At 42.1% G+C, this 17,257-nt stretch overlaps 1 protein-coding gene across 2 annotated transcripts in view; it reads right to left on the bottom strand.

Moving 5' to 3' along the window:
- The window catches only part of large1 (LARGE xylosyl- and glucuronyltransferase 1), a 253,865-nt gene that overhangs the window by 38,375 nt on the left and 198,233 nt on the right, over positions 1-17,257 (bottom strand). For both annotated transcript variants that reach the window (XM_061913252.1, XM_061913251.1), the window contains exons 7-8: positions 14,567-14,671; positions 1,684-1,796 (exon numbers count right to left, since the gene is read on the bottom strand). In XM_061913252.1, the coding sequence (XP_061769236.1) occupies positions 1,684-1,796; positions 14,567-14,671 (218 nt within the window). The remainder of the gene's footprint in view (positions 1-1,683; positions 1,797-14,566; positions 14,672-17,257) is intronic.

The following is a 17,257-nucleotide window of genomic DNA, read 5'->3' as shown; positions in this document are numbered from 1 at the left end:
TTAACTCTTTTTTTTCAAACGCTTATTTACATTAAATCATTAATTTGACTTTTGTCATTATTTTGTCTTAGTAAGTCAATATTTAGTAATTTAAAATAATGACACAATTAGTATCTCAGGTAACTAGGACTGTTTTGTGCTTTGTTTTTATTTGAAGCAAAAAATATTGAGATATATATTGTATATCGCCACCCAGCCCCTTAGTACGCGACGGGTGTATATATATATACATATATATATATGTTTGTGTGTGTGTATATATACATGTGTATATATATATATATATATATATATATGCATGCATCATTGGATGGATCATGGCGCTGTGTGGGTGTTGCTGCAAGTTGGGCCACAAGAGAATGCAGTACAATAGGAAATGGCTGCATTTATAATTTTACTGCATTAAAGACTTTTTTAACAGTGTTGCTCCTTTGCAAATACACAACACAACAGTGGTGTCAAAAAAGTAAGTATTCTCATCTGATTTATCATATTTTGACCCTGAGTGTGCCGGTTTTACATCAAACAACCTAATAAGGTCCTTAAAATCCACCCACATATCCACACACACATAAAAGACCAAAAAGGTCAGCTTCCATAAAAATGTTGTAAAAATATTATATCTCAATATTTTTTCTACTTTAAAAAAAAAAGAAAATACTTTATCCTAAGATAATCAGTACAAATTAATTAGTAATACTGTATGCATATATTTCTTTTAACAATTTAAAGAGTAGTATATTTACGTAACATAACTTAGCCATAGAAGCTAAAAAACAGCTTCCTAAAGACTGCTGTAAAAGTATTACAAACAGTATTAATATCGATTTCCACTTAAGACTATTTAAAAAAATAAAACTATTTCATCCTTAAGTGTATACAGTATATCAAATAATTATATTTTGGGTATTTCAACCATTAAAAAAGTCAGTATGTTTGTCTAACTCTTGTCTTTTGAATTGAAAAACAAACCCACAAAGTGATTTTAAAGGAGTATTAGCTTATTATTATTTCTATTAGGCACTGACATGGTACAATGATTGCCAGAAACATTGATTTTCATGTATTGGTATTTTTGCTGCTTCAGTTCAAATGAGGGTATAGCGTGTACCATGGCAGGCTCAACCAAACCGCAAAATCTCTGACATGATTGCTTGCGTGTTGGATGTGTGTGTGTCACAGTTGGGCTACTAGTGGCCACATGTCACTCCAGTCCTCTGAAGTCATGCACTTTCTGGCCTGACTCCAGAGAATGTCCATACTGGCTGCGTCTCCAACTGTTTGTCTGCAGTTTAATTTTAAATCCATCTGGCAGACAAAAGCTTTTTTTCAGCCAAATGTCACATAAAAAACAACAACATCAGTGTGCATTTACACGCACTGCAAGAAAAGCATCAAGGCTTCATGTGAGGTACATGAAAATGCAGCAGATGAGCAGCAGGAAATATTACTTGGACCTTTGTGAAAAGTTCAAACCTATTTTAGTTGGACAAATTAAAAATTGAACATAGAGTGCATGAAGTGGCATATTGGCAAAGGAGCAGTCAGGTTAATAACCTTCGTTGAGGTCTCCAAACGCAAATCACGTTAGGTTGAAGAAATGTTGAACATTACTTCCTAAACATACTTTTTTTTTTGCAGCATGAGAGAAATATATTTTACGTGGGAATGTTTGCATTTCACCTGATCTGCCAATGAAGTGGACAACATGCTCATCAATTCCCGCTCTGCAGTCAACCTCCACATCTGCTCCCATCTCAGCTTTCGTAGTCGATCGAGGAGAAGCAAAATCACCCCTGAAAAGAACACAAAACACTTCATGTGACCTACAGTAGAACCCGTTCATGTCGACATCCGTATCAGCAAACCCAGTACTGGTCGACGGTGTTCTTCTTATCAAAAAGCAGGGATGAGCAGATCAAACCGCTCCCAATCAGTATCAGTACGTGATCGCCAATGCCGAATAATGCATTTTAACACCAATCACAAACAAGTGGCTAGCACCTAATTAGTTGTTTTCATACAGTGTGGAACCGCTCCCCTAAGCTACTAATAATTACCTCCATTACAGAATATAAACTGCATTTCTTTTTACCATAATATTTTGGATTATAAGGTGCACTAAAAATCTTTTTATTTTCTTAAAAATCAACAGTGCGCCCTGTGCCTGATACATGGATTAATTCTGGTTGTGCTTACCGACATTGAAACAATTTTATTTGGTACATGGTGTAATGGTGTAAAGTGTGACCAGTAGATGACGATCACACATAAGTGATACATGTGTACTGCAAGTTGACGCCTGTTCAATAAATGACTCTAGCAAAGCAAGGCCAAAACTTTCATGTTTGATTGAGAAAGAGGAACATGCTACACTAAAAAATCTGTTAAAATGTTATAGTACAACATTGGTAAGCTACAAAGTCGCACCGCTTGAAGAATTGTTGGCACATTACGGTTACCGTACTCAGTCGTGCTAACATGTGGGTATTATTATAGTCTTTGTATGGGGACCCCAAAATGGCACCTATTAGAATACGTTATCTGGCATTTTGTTTTGCAATATAATGCAAAACCAACCTTTTTTTGTTTGCCTTTTGGTCCCTGCCGGAGCGTAATTGAGATCTGCAAAAATTTCAAAAATGTGCGCGCGTCCGCCATTGAAGTCATCGTGAATAAGCTCCTTTTTCCTCTGTTCTCTTGTTGTGGGGAATTCAGCCTGTGCTGAAGCGTGAAGTTTGATCTTTTATACCACACGGAAAATGCTGTCGAAGGTGAGCCATGTAGGTAAAACAAATAATCCTGGAGAGACAGTTAGAAAGGTACTTGAATATGGTCTATAAAACATAATCTATGCACAATTTTGACCAAAGAACCACTATTACATGTTACAGATCACAAGGAAGTGCTTTAAATGTAGGAAAAAAAAAAATCACAATATAACCTCTTTGAAGGCTTACTGAAACCCACTACTTCCCACCAGCCACAGCTGCCTTGGGGTAGACTGACGGAAGCGTGGCTGTCAGTTTGCGCCTACGGCCCAACCGACCACCACCTATCATTCATTCACCAGGGTGAGCGGCACCGGGGGCAAGGGTGAAGTGTCCTGCCCAAGGACACAACGGCAGCGACTTGGATGTCAATAGGCGGGGAGCGAACCTGCAACCCTCAGGTTTCTGGCACGGCCGCTCTACCCACCACGCAGTCTGATAGTTTATATATCAATAATGAAATATTAACATTGCAACACATGCCAATACGGCCTTTTTAGTTTACTAAATTAAAATTTTAAATTTCCCGGGAGTTTTGTCTGGAAAACTTTGTGTAATGATGACGTGTACGCAAGACGTCACAGGTTTTTAGGAAGTATGAGCGCTGTGCACACACACAGCTAAAAGTCATCTGCTTTAACGGCATAATTATACAGTATTTTGGAGATCTGTGTTGCTGAATCTTCTGCAATTTGTTCAATTTATATTGGAGAAGTCAAAGTAGAAAGATGCAGTTGGGAAGCTTTAGTCTTTAGCCACACAAACACACGGTGATTCTTTGTTTAAAATTCCTGGAGGTGAAACTTTACTATGGATCAGAGCGCGGTCAAGTGAACATGAATCCCGACCGAATGTCAACCAGCAGGTTTCGGTGAGAAATTTGTGGTTAAAAAGTTGCTTCTTACCGGAGAAAAGCTGAGCTTGTGCCGTCCATAGCTGCCGTCGACTCCCCTGAGACATTGGCGTCAAGACACCCGTGGAGACACCCTTCTGACTATCAGGTAATATTAAACTCACTAAAACACTAGCAACACAATAGAAAGATAAGGGATTTCTCAGAATTATCCAAGTAAATGTGTTTAAAAACATCAGAATCCGTCCAAATGCAATTGCGTTTTTTTTTTTTTAGTCCGTCGCTGTCAATATCCTCAAACACGAATCTTTCATCCTCGCTCAAATTAATGGGGAAATTGTCGTTTTCTTGGTCCGAATAGCACTTTTTGTTGGAGGCTCCCATTAAAAATAATGTGAATATGTGAGGAGCCCCCACACTTGTGACATCATCGTCTGCGACTTCCGGTAGAGGCACGGCTTTTCTCTTCACACCGAAAGTTGCGAACTTTATCGTGGATGTTCTCTATTAAATCCTTTCAGAAAAAATATGGCAATATCGCGAAATGATCAAGTATGACACATAGAATGGACCTGCTATCCCCGTTTAAATAAGAAAATCTAATTTCAGTCGGCCTTTAATGCACCTTATAGTCCGGTGCGCCTTTTGTATGAAAATAGACCTGAATAAACCTGTTCATCGACAGTGTACCTTATAATCCACTGCACCATATGGTCCGAAAAATACGGAATCTTTAGTGTCACTATCAGTGGAGGACAAAGCTACACGTAACACACGGAGAGCAAGCCATGCATGCTAAAAGCTAAACCCACTACCACACTAACTGCTAAGTTAACATTAAACAACACCAAGAAACAAGTTCTTAGTAAACGTAGAGAAGTGTAGATGTAGGGAAATAAACAATTAAATTAACAAACTTTATTTTTTCAAAATTATTTTTTTTTTCTTTTGTCAATAAAACTCAGAGAATAATTTCCTGGACACAGGAGTACCGTATTTCCTTGAATTGCCGCAGGGCATATAGTATGAACCTGCCTTGAATTACTGCCGGGTCAAACTCGCTTCGCAAAATAATTAGCGCATGCTTAGTATTACCGCCTGGTCAAACTCGTGACATCACGAGTGACACTTCCCCTGTCATCATTTTCAAAATGGAAGAGGCTGATTTCAATACCGGTAATTCAAAATCGCATAAAGGGAAGAAGATTAAGAGCTATTCAGTAGGATTTAAGGTCCAAGCTTACATTACACAAACATTTTTACTACATGCCTTTGGCAAGTGCCGGAGTGAGAAGAGGTTTTAAAATAATTAGCGCATGCTTACTTTTACCGCATGCCTTTGGTAAGCGCAGGAGTGAGAAGAGGTTTTAAATTAATTAGCACCCCGGCGGCAATTCAAGGAAATACGGTAAGTTAAGGTCAAAAATCCAAGGATTTAAAAGAGTAGTACATAGTAGTTTTTGCTCGTGTATAGTTATTGTTTACCACTGACTTCGTTTTACTCAAAAATTGTATGTAATAAAAAATAATGCGGAACTAGTGTAAATATTGTGTCGATATTGTTAAACAGTCAATGCCATTCACCATAAGTAAGTTGAAAAATATACGATTGATATATGTGAAAAATATCGATATCCGCATTATGGCTGATTGGTATGGAAGCATAAAACCCAGATCATAACATCCCTACCACAAGTTGTACGCTTAAGTTGATGTCCACATAAATAAAAAAGACCCAAGGGAGTCATTTAAAAAAAATATTCTGCCTGTTTGTCGACACGTGTTGGAGTATTGTTACCAGGCAGTGTAAAACAACAATAGCAACATAACATCTATCTGGTTAACAGCAATACAATGTGCACATGGTTACTTCCATCCATCCATCCATTTACTACCGCTTATTCCCTTTTGGGGTCGCGGGGGGCGCTGGCGCCTATCTCAGCTACAATTGGGCGGAAGGCGGGCTACACCCTGGACAAGTCGCCACCTCATCGCAGGGCCAACTCCTGTTCAGTGCAAAGTAATGTTCAAAGTAAAAGCCTGACAGTAATTAGATCACTTTTACAACAGCAAATAATTCATGTAATTTAAATCGTTAGTCCCCAAAAGAAAGATTCGCGATTTTTCGAAGGCTTTATTGTCATTGTAGTACAGACATACATGGGCATTGTTGCAGCAGCTGTTAAATAAGAGGATACACTGAAATATCGTATGAAACAGAATAATCCAAATAAAAATATGCAAAAATAGTGAAAATCCATCTCAAAACTCCTTTATTATCCTTATGTCTCTGTCTCACAAGGAAATGTGCAAACACTTATCAGCACTAAAGAGCTGTGCCTGTTGTGATGTATATATTTTTTATATGAATTTTGAAATTTATTTTTGCTGTTTCTATTCTAACCCAAACGGCATAATTATAAGTCTTATGTTCTATACCAGGGGTGTCAAACTCTTTTTTATCGAGGGCCACATCGCAATTATGGCTGCCCTCAGAGGGGCGCATTTAACGGTGAACTATAAACATATAATGGCCTCGCTACAAAATCTGCATAGGCAACTGTTTTTGATTATTACATTTTCTACTAACAGATTGGTAGATTCCTTGCTATGCCATGGTAAGTCAGGGTGAAAAGCTGATATTTAGTGTTTCTTTTTTATTACAAAAAAACTAACAAAAACAACAAAACACAAATGATGTGGCAGGTCACATAAAATGATGTGGCAGGTCACATAAAATGAAGTGGCAGGTCACATAAAATGATGTGGGAGGTCACATAAAATGACGTGGCAGGTCACATAAAATGACGTGGCAGGTCACTTAAAATGACGTGGCAGGTCACTTAAAATGATGTGGCAGGTCACATAAAATGACGGGGCAGGTCACATAAAATGACGGGGCAGGTCACATAAAATGACGGGGCAGGTCACATAAAATGATGGGGCAGGTCACATAAAATGAAGTGGCAGGTCACATAAAATGAAGTGGCAGGTCACATAAAATGATGTGGCAGGTCACATAAAATGACGTGGCAGGTCACATAAAATGACGTGGCAGGTCACATAAAATGATGTGGCAGGTCACATAAAATGACGTGGCAGGTCACATAAAATGACGTGGCAGGTCACATAAAATGACGTGGCAGGTCACATAAAATGATGTGGCAGGTCACATAAAATGACGTGGCAGGTCACATAAAATGATGTGGCAGGTCACATAAAATGACGTGGCAGGTCACATAAAATGATGTGGCTGGTCACATAAAATGATGAGGCTGGCCACCATTAATGACGCGGCAAGCCAAATGAAATGATGCGATGAGCCACCTTAAAGGCCTACTGAAATTAGATTTTCTTATTTAAACAGGGATAGCAGGTCCATTCTATGTGTCATACTTGATCATTTCGCGATATTGCCATATTTTTGCTGAAAGGATTTAGTAGAGAACATCCACGATAAAGTTCGCAACTTTCGGTGCTAAGAGAAAAGCCCTGCCTCTACCAGAAGTCACAGACGATGACGTCACATGTTTGATGGCTCCTCACATATTCACATTGTTTATAATGGGAGCCTCCAACAAAAAGTGCTATTCGGACCAAGAAAACGACAATTTCCCCATTAATTTGAGCGAGGATGAAAGATTCGTGTTTGAGGATATTGATAGCGACGGACTAGAAAAAAAAAAAAAAAGGCAAAAAAAACAAAAAAACCCGATTGCATTTGGGACGGATTCCAATGTTTTTAGACACATTTACTAGGATAATTCTGGGAAATCCCTTATCTTTCTATTGTGTTGCTAGTGTTTTAGTGAGTTTAATGTTACCTGATAGTTGGAGGTGTGTCTCCACAAGTGTTGACGCCAATGTTTCAGGGAAGTCGACGGCAGCTTTATGGACGGCACAAGCTCAGCTTTTCTCCGGTAAGAAGCGACTTTTTACCACAATTTTCTCACCGAAACCTGCTGGTTGACATGAGGTAGGGAACCATGTTCGCTTGACCGCGCTCTGATCATAGTAAAGTTTCACCTCCAGGAATTTTAAACAAGGAATCACCGTGTGTTTGTGTGGCTAAAGGCTAAAGCTTCACATCTCCACCTTTCTACTATGACTTCTCCAATATTAATTGAACAAATTGCAAAGGATTCAGCAACACAGATCTCCAAAATACTGTGTAATTATGCCGTTAAAGCAGACGACTTTTAGCTGTGTGTGTGCGCAGCACTCATACTTCCTAAAAGCCTGTGACGTCTTGTGTACACGTCATCATTACACGACGTTTTCAAGACAAAACTCCCGGGAAATTTAAAATTGCAATTTCGTAAACTAAAAAGGCCGTATTGGCATGTGTTGCAATGTCAATATTTCATCGTTGATGAAATATTAGCGCGGCCGTGCCAGAAACCTGAGGGTTGCAGGTTCGCGCCGCGCCTATTGACATCCAAGTCGCTGCCGTTGTGTCCTTAGGCAGGACACTTCACCCTTGCCTCCGGTGCCGCTCACACTGGTGAATGAATGATGAATGAATGATAGGTGGTGGTCGGAGGGGCCGTAGGCACAAACTGGCAGCCACGCTTCCGTCAGTCTACCCCAGGGCAACTGTGGCTACTCATGTAGCTTACCACCACCAGATATGAATAAATGATGGGTTCCAACTTCCATGTGAGCGCTTTGAGTATCTCATAATAGAAAAGTGTGATATAAATCTAATCCATTATTATTATTATTATTATTAGGTTTCAGTGGGCCTTTAAATGATGCGACGAGACATTTTAAATGATGCAGCAAATCAGATTAAGTTATCCGACAGGCCACCTTAATTATGCAGAGAGCCACTTCGATGATGCTGTGAGGGACCATAACTGATGCTACGGGCCTCATTAAAATATGTGGCCAGCCAAATTAAATGATGGAGTGAGCCACTTTTAATGATGAGGAAATCCACATTAAATTTACCAACAGGCCGTATTAAATCTTGCAGTGTGCCACTTAAATGGTGCTGTGGGGCATTTTAAATGATGCAGTGGGCCAGATCTGGCCCTCGTGTCTTGAGTTTGACACGTGTTCAATACTCTGATGTTGTATTTATGTATTTTCTTAACATCATGGCCAAGAACATACACACAAAAAAAAGCCTCTTGGCCAATTCTGGCTTTCTCCCCCCACTCATGTATTACGTAGCATATGTGTACTCTGCCTTCCGCACGAGTGCATCGGGATAGGCTTCAGTCCCCCCGCAACCCTAAAAGGAACAAGCAGAAGAAAACGGAGGGATGTTTTATAAAAATGTTTGCTCGCTTACAAATAAATGAGCCTAACCCAACGGTTAGTTTGGTTTTCGGTTATGTCCAGAACCGCTTATTTTGACAACAGTCTCTCAGCCTGCGGGGCGTCGTCTTAAACGCGCTCAATTGTATTAAGAAACAGAGAGATCCATATCGTTCCACCCTGGTTCTAGTGATGAAAGTCTCCTTCATGAGGCTCTGAGTCAACGCTTTTATGTTTACTGAGAAAAAGCTGTAGACTATAAGCCTGAAAACAGACTGGCATTATGACAGATGTAGAAAATATGTTAAGTCCTGCTGTGGAAATATATATTATTCTGAGAAACTTTGTTCTATAACAAAACAAAAAAAGAAGGAACTCTTGGGGGAAACTACTTCTCCTCAGTTGCCTTGCTAATAAAATAAATCTTCCTGACACCTACAAATAAAATTAGGCAGTCAATGTTCAGTGCTAGGAAAAACAAAAGATGTGGTGAATTAATTTTGAAAACCGGAGCAACCAACTATCCTTAACCGTCCTGCTGTGCTCCATCTGTTGCTAAGGCCGCAGGGACACAATGCCCACCAACCACATCTGGACTGGGGTCTTTGTGTCCATTTCCCATAACGTATAACTAAACTGTCGGAGCAGTAGAGCATTTAACAAGTTAAGGCAGTTGCAAAAAAGTTATTTAAGTTTACAGAAATATTATTCAGTCATTGAGACTCGCTTAAAGCAAAGATATCTTTGGAAAAATAAAATAAAAATCGGCACAGTTATCCGCTATGTCTGTATTTAGAGTGTGAATTACTTGGATATTTTTTGTTTGTCGGTTAGCAATTAAACTGAAACACTTATGGGTGGAATTCCTTTTAACTTTCAGGAAATGTCCAAAATATGATAAGGAACATGTCATTACATTTTGGGGCTGAGCCAGAACATTTCTACTAAAATAAATGTTTCCACCTCTGTGCGTGGCCTTGCCTCCACCCACAGAGACAAAAACAGAGACAAGAGGCTTCACACCGGTTATTTCATTCACCTATGTATAGCTGAAAAGGTTGCGGGCACATTTTGATTGAACTTTCAGGATATGTCAGAAATGGAAAAAAGAACAAAGAACATTGTGGAGCTGATACACATCACTGTTTGGAATCACAACATTTTTACTATTGGGAGAGAGAGCCTAGCAGAAGTCTCTACTCTGAGTGCTTTTCTACTTCTGTATGCAACCTTGCTGAAAAAAGGTTTGGACACCTTGCTGTATACCAACTATGGTTAGCTGTTTGATTAATGTAATGAAATTCATGAAAAAAACATCTAACCTTGTAATTGTGAAAACCAGTGCAGATTTTATTGAATGTGTTGTGGCAAGAGTCCAAATTATTTGGAGTGTGTTCCTGCCAGGCTTTTGCACAGGAGCACTAAAATCTATCATAGTTTAATCATATTTTCATATTTAACATATTTTCTACAGGAAAAAATTGGAGAAGACAATATAACTATGAGCAAAAGCTGAACCTTTGCTGCACTAAACAAATACTTGTATTGATAGCGCAATGCTTAAGTACCGTCTGCTAAATGCAAACATATAAACATCCATCCATCCATCCATCCATCATCTTCCGCTTATCCGAGGTCGGGTCGCGGGGGCAGCAGCCTAAGCAGGGAAGCCCAGACTTTCCTATCTCCAGCCACTTCGTCTAGCTCTTCCCGGGGGATCCCGAGGCGTTCCCAGGCCAGCCGGGAGACATAGTCTTCCCAACGTGTCCTGGGTCTTCCCCGTGGCCTCCTACCAGCTGGACGTGCCCTAAACACATCCCTAGGGAGGCGTTCGGGTGGCATCCTGACCAGATGCCCGAACCACCTCATCTGGCTCCTCTCGATGTGGAGGAGCAGCGGCTTTACGTTGAGCTCCTCCCGGATGGCAGAGCTTCTCACCCTATCTCTAAGGGAGAGCCCCGCCACCCGGCGGAGGAAACTCATTTCGGCCGCTTGTACCCGTGATCTTATCCTTTCGGTCATGACCCAAAGCTCATGACCATAGGTGAGGATGGGAACGTAGATCGACCGGTAAATTGAGAGCTTTGCCTTCCGGCTCAGCTCCTTCTTCACCACAACGGATCGATACAACGTCCGCATTACTGAAGACGCCGCACCGATCCGCCTGTCGATCTCACGATCCACTCTTCCCCCACTCGTGAACAAGACCCCTAGGTACTTGAACTCCTCCACTTGGGGCAGGGTCTCCTCCCCAACCCGGAGATGGCACTCCACCCTTTTCCGGGCGAGAACCATGGACTCGGACTTGGAGGTGCTGATTCTCATTCCGGTCGCTTCACACTCGGCTGTGAACCGATCCAGTGAGAGCTGAAGATCCCGGCCAGATGAAGCCATCAGGACTACATCATCTGCAAAAAGCAGAGACCTAATCCCGTGGCCACCAAACCGGAACCCCTCAACGCCTTGGCTGCGCCTAGAAATTCTGTCCATAAAAGTTATGAACAGAATCGGTGACAAAGGACAGCCTTGGCGGAGTCCAACCTTCACTGGAAACGTGTCCGACTTACTGCCAGCAATGCGGACCAAGCTCTGACACTGATCATACAGGGAGCGGACTGCCACAATAAGACAGTCCGATACCCCATACTCTCTGAGCACTCCCCACAGGACTTCCCGAGGGACACGGTCGAATGCCTTCTCCAAGTCCACAAAGCACATGTAGACTGGTTGGGCAAACTCCCATGCACCCTCAAGAACCCTGCCGAGAGTATAGAGCTGGTCCACAGTTCCACGACCAGGACGAAAACCACACTGTTCCTCCTGAATCCGAGGTTCGACTATCCGGCGAAGCCTCCTCTCCAGTACACCTGAATAAACCTTACCGGGAAGGCTGAGGAGTGTGATCCCACGATAGTTGGAACACACCCTCCGGTCCCCCTTCTTAAAGAGAGGGACCACCACCCCGGTCTGCCAATCCAGAGGTACCGCCCCCGATGTCCACGCGATGCTGCAGAGTCTTGTCAACCAAGACAGCCCCACAGCATCCAGAGCCTTAAGGAACTCCGGGCGGATCTCATCCACCCCCGGGGCCTTGCCGCCGAGGAGCTTTTTAACTACCTCAGCGACCTCAGCCCCAGAAATAGGAGAGTCCACTACAGATTCCCCAGGCACCGCTTCCTCAAAGAAAGACGTGTTGGTGGGATTGAGGAGGTCTTCGAAGTATTCCCTCCACCGATCCACAACATCCGCAGTCGAAGTCAGCAGAACACCATCCGCACCATACACGGTGCTGATAGTGCACTGCTTCCCCTTCCTGAGGCGCCGTATGGTGGTCCAGAATCGCTTCGAAGCCGTCCGGAAGTCGTTTTCCATGGCTTCCCCGAACTCTTCCCATGTCCGAGTTTTTGCCTCCGCGACCGCTAAAGCTGCACACCGCTTGGCCCGTCGGTACCCGTCCACTGCCTCCGGAGTCCTATGAGCCAAAAGAACCCGATAGGACTCCTTCTTCAGCTTGACGGCATCCCTCACTGCTGGTGTCCACCAACGGGTTCTGGGATTACCGCCACGACAGGCACCAACAACCTTGCGGCCACAGCTCCAATCAGCCGCCTCGACAATAGAGGTTCGGAACATGGTCCACTCGGACTCAATGTCCCGCACCTCCCTCGTGACATGTTCAAAGTTCTCCCGGAGGTGTGAATTGAAACTCTCTCTGACAGGAGACTCTGCCAGACGTTCCCAGCAGACCCTCACAATGCGTTTGGGCCTGCCAGGTCTGTCCGGCATCCTCCCCCACCATCGCAGCCAACTGACCACCAGGTGGTGATCGGTAGAAAGCTCCGCCCCTCTCTTCACCCGAGTGTCCAAAACATAAGGCCGCAAATCCGATGACACAACTACAAAGTCGATCATGGAACTGCGGCCTAGGGTGTCCTGGTGCCAAGTGCACATATGGACACCCTTATGTTTGAACATGGTGTTTGTTATCGACAAACTGTGACGAGCACGAAAGTCCAATAACAAAACACCACTCGGGTTTAGATCTGGGCGACCATTCTTCCCAATCACGCCTCTCCAGGTTTCACTGTCGTTGCCAACATGAGCGTTGAAGTCTCCCAGTAGGACATGGGAATCACCCGGAGGAGCACTTTCCAGTACTCCCTCGAGTGTACCCAAAAAGGGTGGGTATTCTGAACTGCTGTTTGGTGCGTAAGCACAAACAACAGTCAGGACCCGTCCCCCCACCCGAAGGCGAAGGGAAGCTACCCTCTCGTCCACTGGGTTGAACTCAAACGTACAGGCTTTGAGCCGGGGGGAAACCAGAATTGCCACCCCAGCCCGTCGCCTCTCACTGCCGGCAACGCCAGAGTGGAAGAGGGTCCAGTCCCTCTCGAGAGAACTGGTTCCAGAGCCCTTGCTGTGCGTCGAGGTGAGTCCGACTATATCCAGCCGGAACTTCTCTACCTCGCGCACTAGCTCAGGCTCCTTCCCCCCCAGTGAGGTGACGTTCCACGTCCCAAGAGCTAGCTTCTGTAGCCGAGGATCGGACCGCCAAGTGCCCTGCCTTCGGCTGCCGCCCAGCTCACAATGCACCCGACCTCTATGGCCCCTCCTATGAGTGGTGAGCCCATTTGAGGGATGACCCACGTTGCCTCTTCGGGCTGTGCCCGGCCGGGCCCCATGGGAACAGGCCCGACCACCAGGCGCTCGCCATCGTGCCCCAACTCCGGGCCTGGCTCCAGAGCGGGGCCCCGGTGACCCACGTCCGGGCGAGGGAAATCTGGGTTCATTTCGTTGTAATTCCATAGAAGTCTTTGAGCTGCTCTTTGTCTGATCACTCACCTAGGACCTGTTTGTCTTGGGAGACCCTACCAGGGGGCATGAAAACCCCCAGACAACATAGCTCCTAGGATCATTGGGACACGCAAACTCCTCTACCACGGTAAGGTAGCAACTCAGAGAGGAGCATATAAACATCAACAGTACTAATCTAATTAATTAAGGAAATCAATAACACAAAAGATCACAAAAAGTATTTACCTTATTTTGGTTCTGTTACACTTTATAGTCGTTTAGAACAGTTTTATTTAAATTCAAATAAGTCCAATTAGACTTTCAACCTGGACTGGAACAGTTTGAGAGAACATTCATTAGCAGCTGTTGAGTGTTAATGCATGAGTCGGAATTCAGGTGAATGTTCAGATTTGGCTCTAAGACTGCTTTATTGCTGTGACCTCAGTTAAAATTTCAATTTAGTAAAAAACGTTGAAAATCATAGTGGCGTTTTGCTGAGCATAAGAGACAAATCGGTTGGGTGCTTCCAGAGCAAAGAATCAGTGTCCATTTTAGGGTGACGGATCCGTTTTTGCTTAACTTTTGTTTTTCTTAGAAAGCGCCATGTTATTTATTTTTTTGTTACCTCCAGCCCTCTACAAATCCGAGTTGAGATTACAGGTATATATATATACACCACAAACAACCGTTATTGGACAGCACCAAAACCATTGATCTATCTCTTCACACACATATATGTCCTTGTCTGATTGGACAAATAGGTAATAAGGGCTTCATATGATAGACAACTGACTGATCCAAGCAAAACAACTTCATCAGGAGGGTGTTTACAGCTACAGCTGTTGATTTTTTTGAACCGGTAAATATTTTATTTGGTACTCACCAGTGTTAAAGCCTCTACCCAGTGCAGGCCAGGGCCGATGGTTCTTCCACAGGTTTCCTAGATACCAGTCACTCTGGTTCTCCACCAAACCCAGAACCTGCTGGCCTGAAAGAAGCACCAATACCAATTTTAAATAACGTTGTTTCCTCATCTTGAATTAACGAACATCATTGCCGTGGTATAATTATTGATGGTAGGGTTGCCCTAGGCTAAAATAGGGCCCAAAGCAGAATTTCATTTGGCGCGACCCCTCTACACCAGTGGTCCCCAACCACCGAGCCGTGGCTCGATTGGTACCGGGCCGCAGAATAATTGTTTATTAATTTTAATTATTTTTTAAGAAAAAAAAAAAAAATAAAATAAAAAAAATAATAAAAAAAAAATAAATATATATATATATTTTTTTTTCTAATTAAAACAACATAAAAAACACAAGATACACTTACAATTAGTGCACCCACCCCCAAAAAAAATCATTTTTTAATGACAAAAACCTCCCTTTTTCATGACAAAGGGAAAGAAAAAAAAAAAAATTGTCCCGCCGGCCCGTGGGACAAATTATCAAGCGTTGACCGGTCCGCAGCTACAAAAAGGTTGGGGACCACTGCTCTACACCATTTTTATAAACTTTTCTATTGATGTGAAACAATTTTGATACTTACTTGTTTGATGCATGCTTTGTACTAAAATTAACAAATGGGTAATAAACAGTTTAGCAATGTTTTTTGAATGCAAAATAATAGTTTGAACATCACAAAATCATACATTTATAAAACTTTTTAAATTAACTCCACACTATTTGAACACTGTACTTCAAAACAATGCCATAGGGTTTAGGCAAAATTTTCCATACTATTTTCATCAGTGACAGAGCAGGCAGCAGCTAGGAAAAAGTTTGTGCTAAAATGTTACATGAAACACCCTGTAATTCATCAATTGAAATTTTCCATGCGCTTCTTCATGCAAAACACGGATCCCCCAAGGTTTGCGAGGCCCTACGCCAAGCGCGTGATCTGCGTGAATAGGCCCTGGTTGACAGTTATTTTTTCAAATCATTTTGAATGGATTTTTATACTACAGGCTTTTTTAAGAGAAGATTCTTCAATTTAATCTTCATACCGTCAGAATAAAAGAAGAGAACTTTAGTATCGGTTCCATCCAAGCCTCAATAAGCCGAGGTAAAACAGAAGTAAGGACATGTCAATGGATTGTCACATCAATTACAAACAACCCGATACACAATCCAACTTCACTTCTTTATTATGATGATTGAAACACCTTTTTTAAAAGTGTAAGACAAAACACTTTTGCTTACATTTTTAATAAAAAGAAGTCAAAGCAGGATGACTAAACAGAAAAAAATCAATCAACCTTGCATATGAGTCATATCAACAGCTCACCTCGATGGTGAGTCACGATTCCTTTTGTATGCATTGTACTGCAGCGTTCTTATTCCATGTTTGGATTTTCTTTGTTGCGTACATGACAAAAGCATTAGATTAAAACAAAGTCTTGGAGTGCTACTCTCTCACTTATTTTTGTTTTTGCCAGTCCGTAATTTCAAAAAGGTCGGGCCTACTGATTTATACATGAACATTTTTGACACAGTATATCATTATCCATTATTTTTACAGCGCTAAAAGGCACAGTATAAGGGGTGAATGGTCCAAGTTCACTAAAGTGTCAAGTGGTTTCGACCAGAAAAAAAAAAAAATCCAAATCATCCCATAAATACAATGTTTTAAGACGAGAAGCCAAAAACAAAAAAAAAACATTAATAGTCTCTTCATACAGGAAACGGTCGGAAGGGATCAGCGGCCGGTGCTTTAGGGCCACCTTAATCCCCTCATAAAATCCGTTTTTTATTCCGGCAGTCAACTTGAAAGTGGGGGGGAACTTTATATGCCACCTGACACTGCCATGACAAAAGGTACTCGGGGAGTTCCATAATTAGTTCATATGAATGGAAAGATTTAGAGCTTCTGGATGGTATAAACAGGAGATGAAAAAGTGGCAGAACTTAATAAAGGAGGAAAAATACAACATTTAAATCCGAAGGAGTTGAAGCAGGGATGTGATTGGGCTTACGTGGGAAGATTTGAATGCAAGCTGGGTGGATCTAAAGGTCAAGGAGAAAGGCCTTAAGGAGGCGACAGGACAGCAGACATGGATGTAGGGGAGGAAACTTTAATATACGCTCTAAGGAAGATAATCAGGAGCTTATTTGAGCTGACAGTGATGACCTAAAGAAATTATTTGAACTAATAAATAGAGAAATGCTGCTTTTAGCAGAAAGGAATCACAGATCTTTCCAACTTTCTGGAAAATTAAAACAAATTAAATTGAACCGTTCCTTAAAAACCCTGAGTGTTTATTCAAGCAGGTGTTGTCATGTTTTGTGCCTGGACGCATTGTCACTTGCTATGTTGGAAATGCTGATTGATGTATGCGGTAAATTATTGTTACCTTAAAATACTTTTAGGCGATACTACAAAGTTGGGTATCGATCCAGTACCAAGTAGGTATAGGAGCAGTGTTAAACATAACAATATCCATACTTAAACATTCTCAGGATCATTGATGCATTGAATTTTTGAACACAATTATAATCAGACTAAAACACATGATGGCGGTGTAACAATATCAATCAATGCTTTAAATGATCTCCTTATTTCTTTATTCCATCCATCC

The sequence above is a fragment of the Nerophis ophidion genome, linkage group LG10 (genome assembly GCF_033978795.1).
Source record: "Nerophis ophidion isolate RoL-2023_Sa linkage group LG10, RoL_Noph_v1.0, whole genome shotgun sequence".
In the NCBI taxonomy this organism is placed as follows: Eukaryota; Metazoa; Chordata; class Actinopteri; order Syngnathiformes; family Syngnathidae; genus Nerophis; species Nerophis ophidion.
This window is presented reverse-complemented; position numbering and strand designations above follow the sequence as displayed.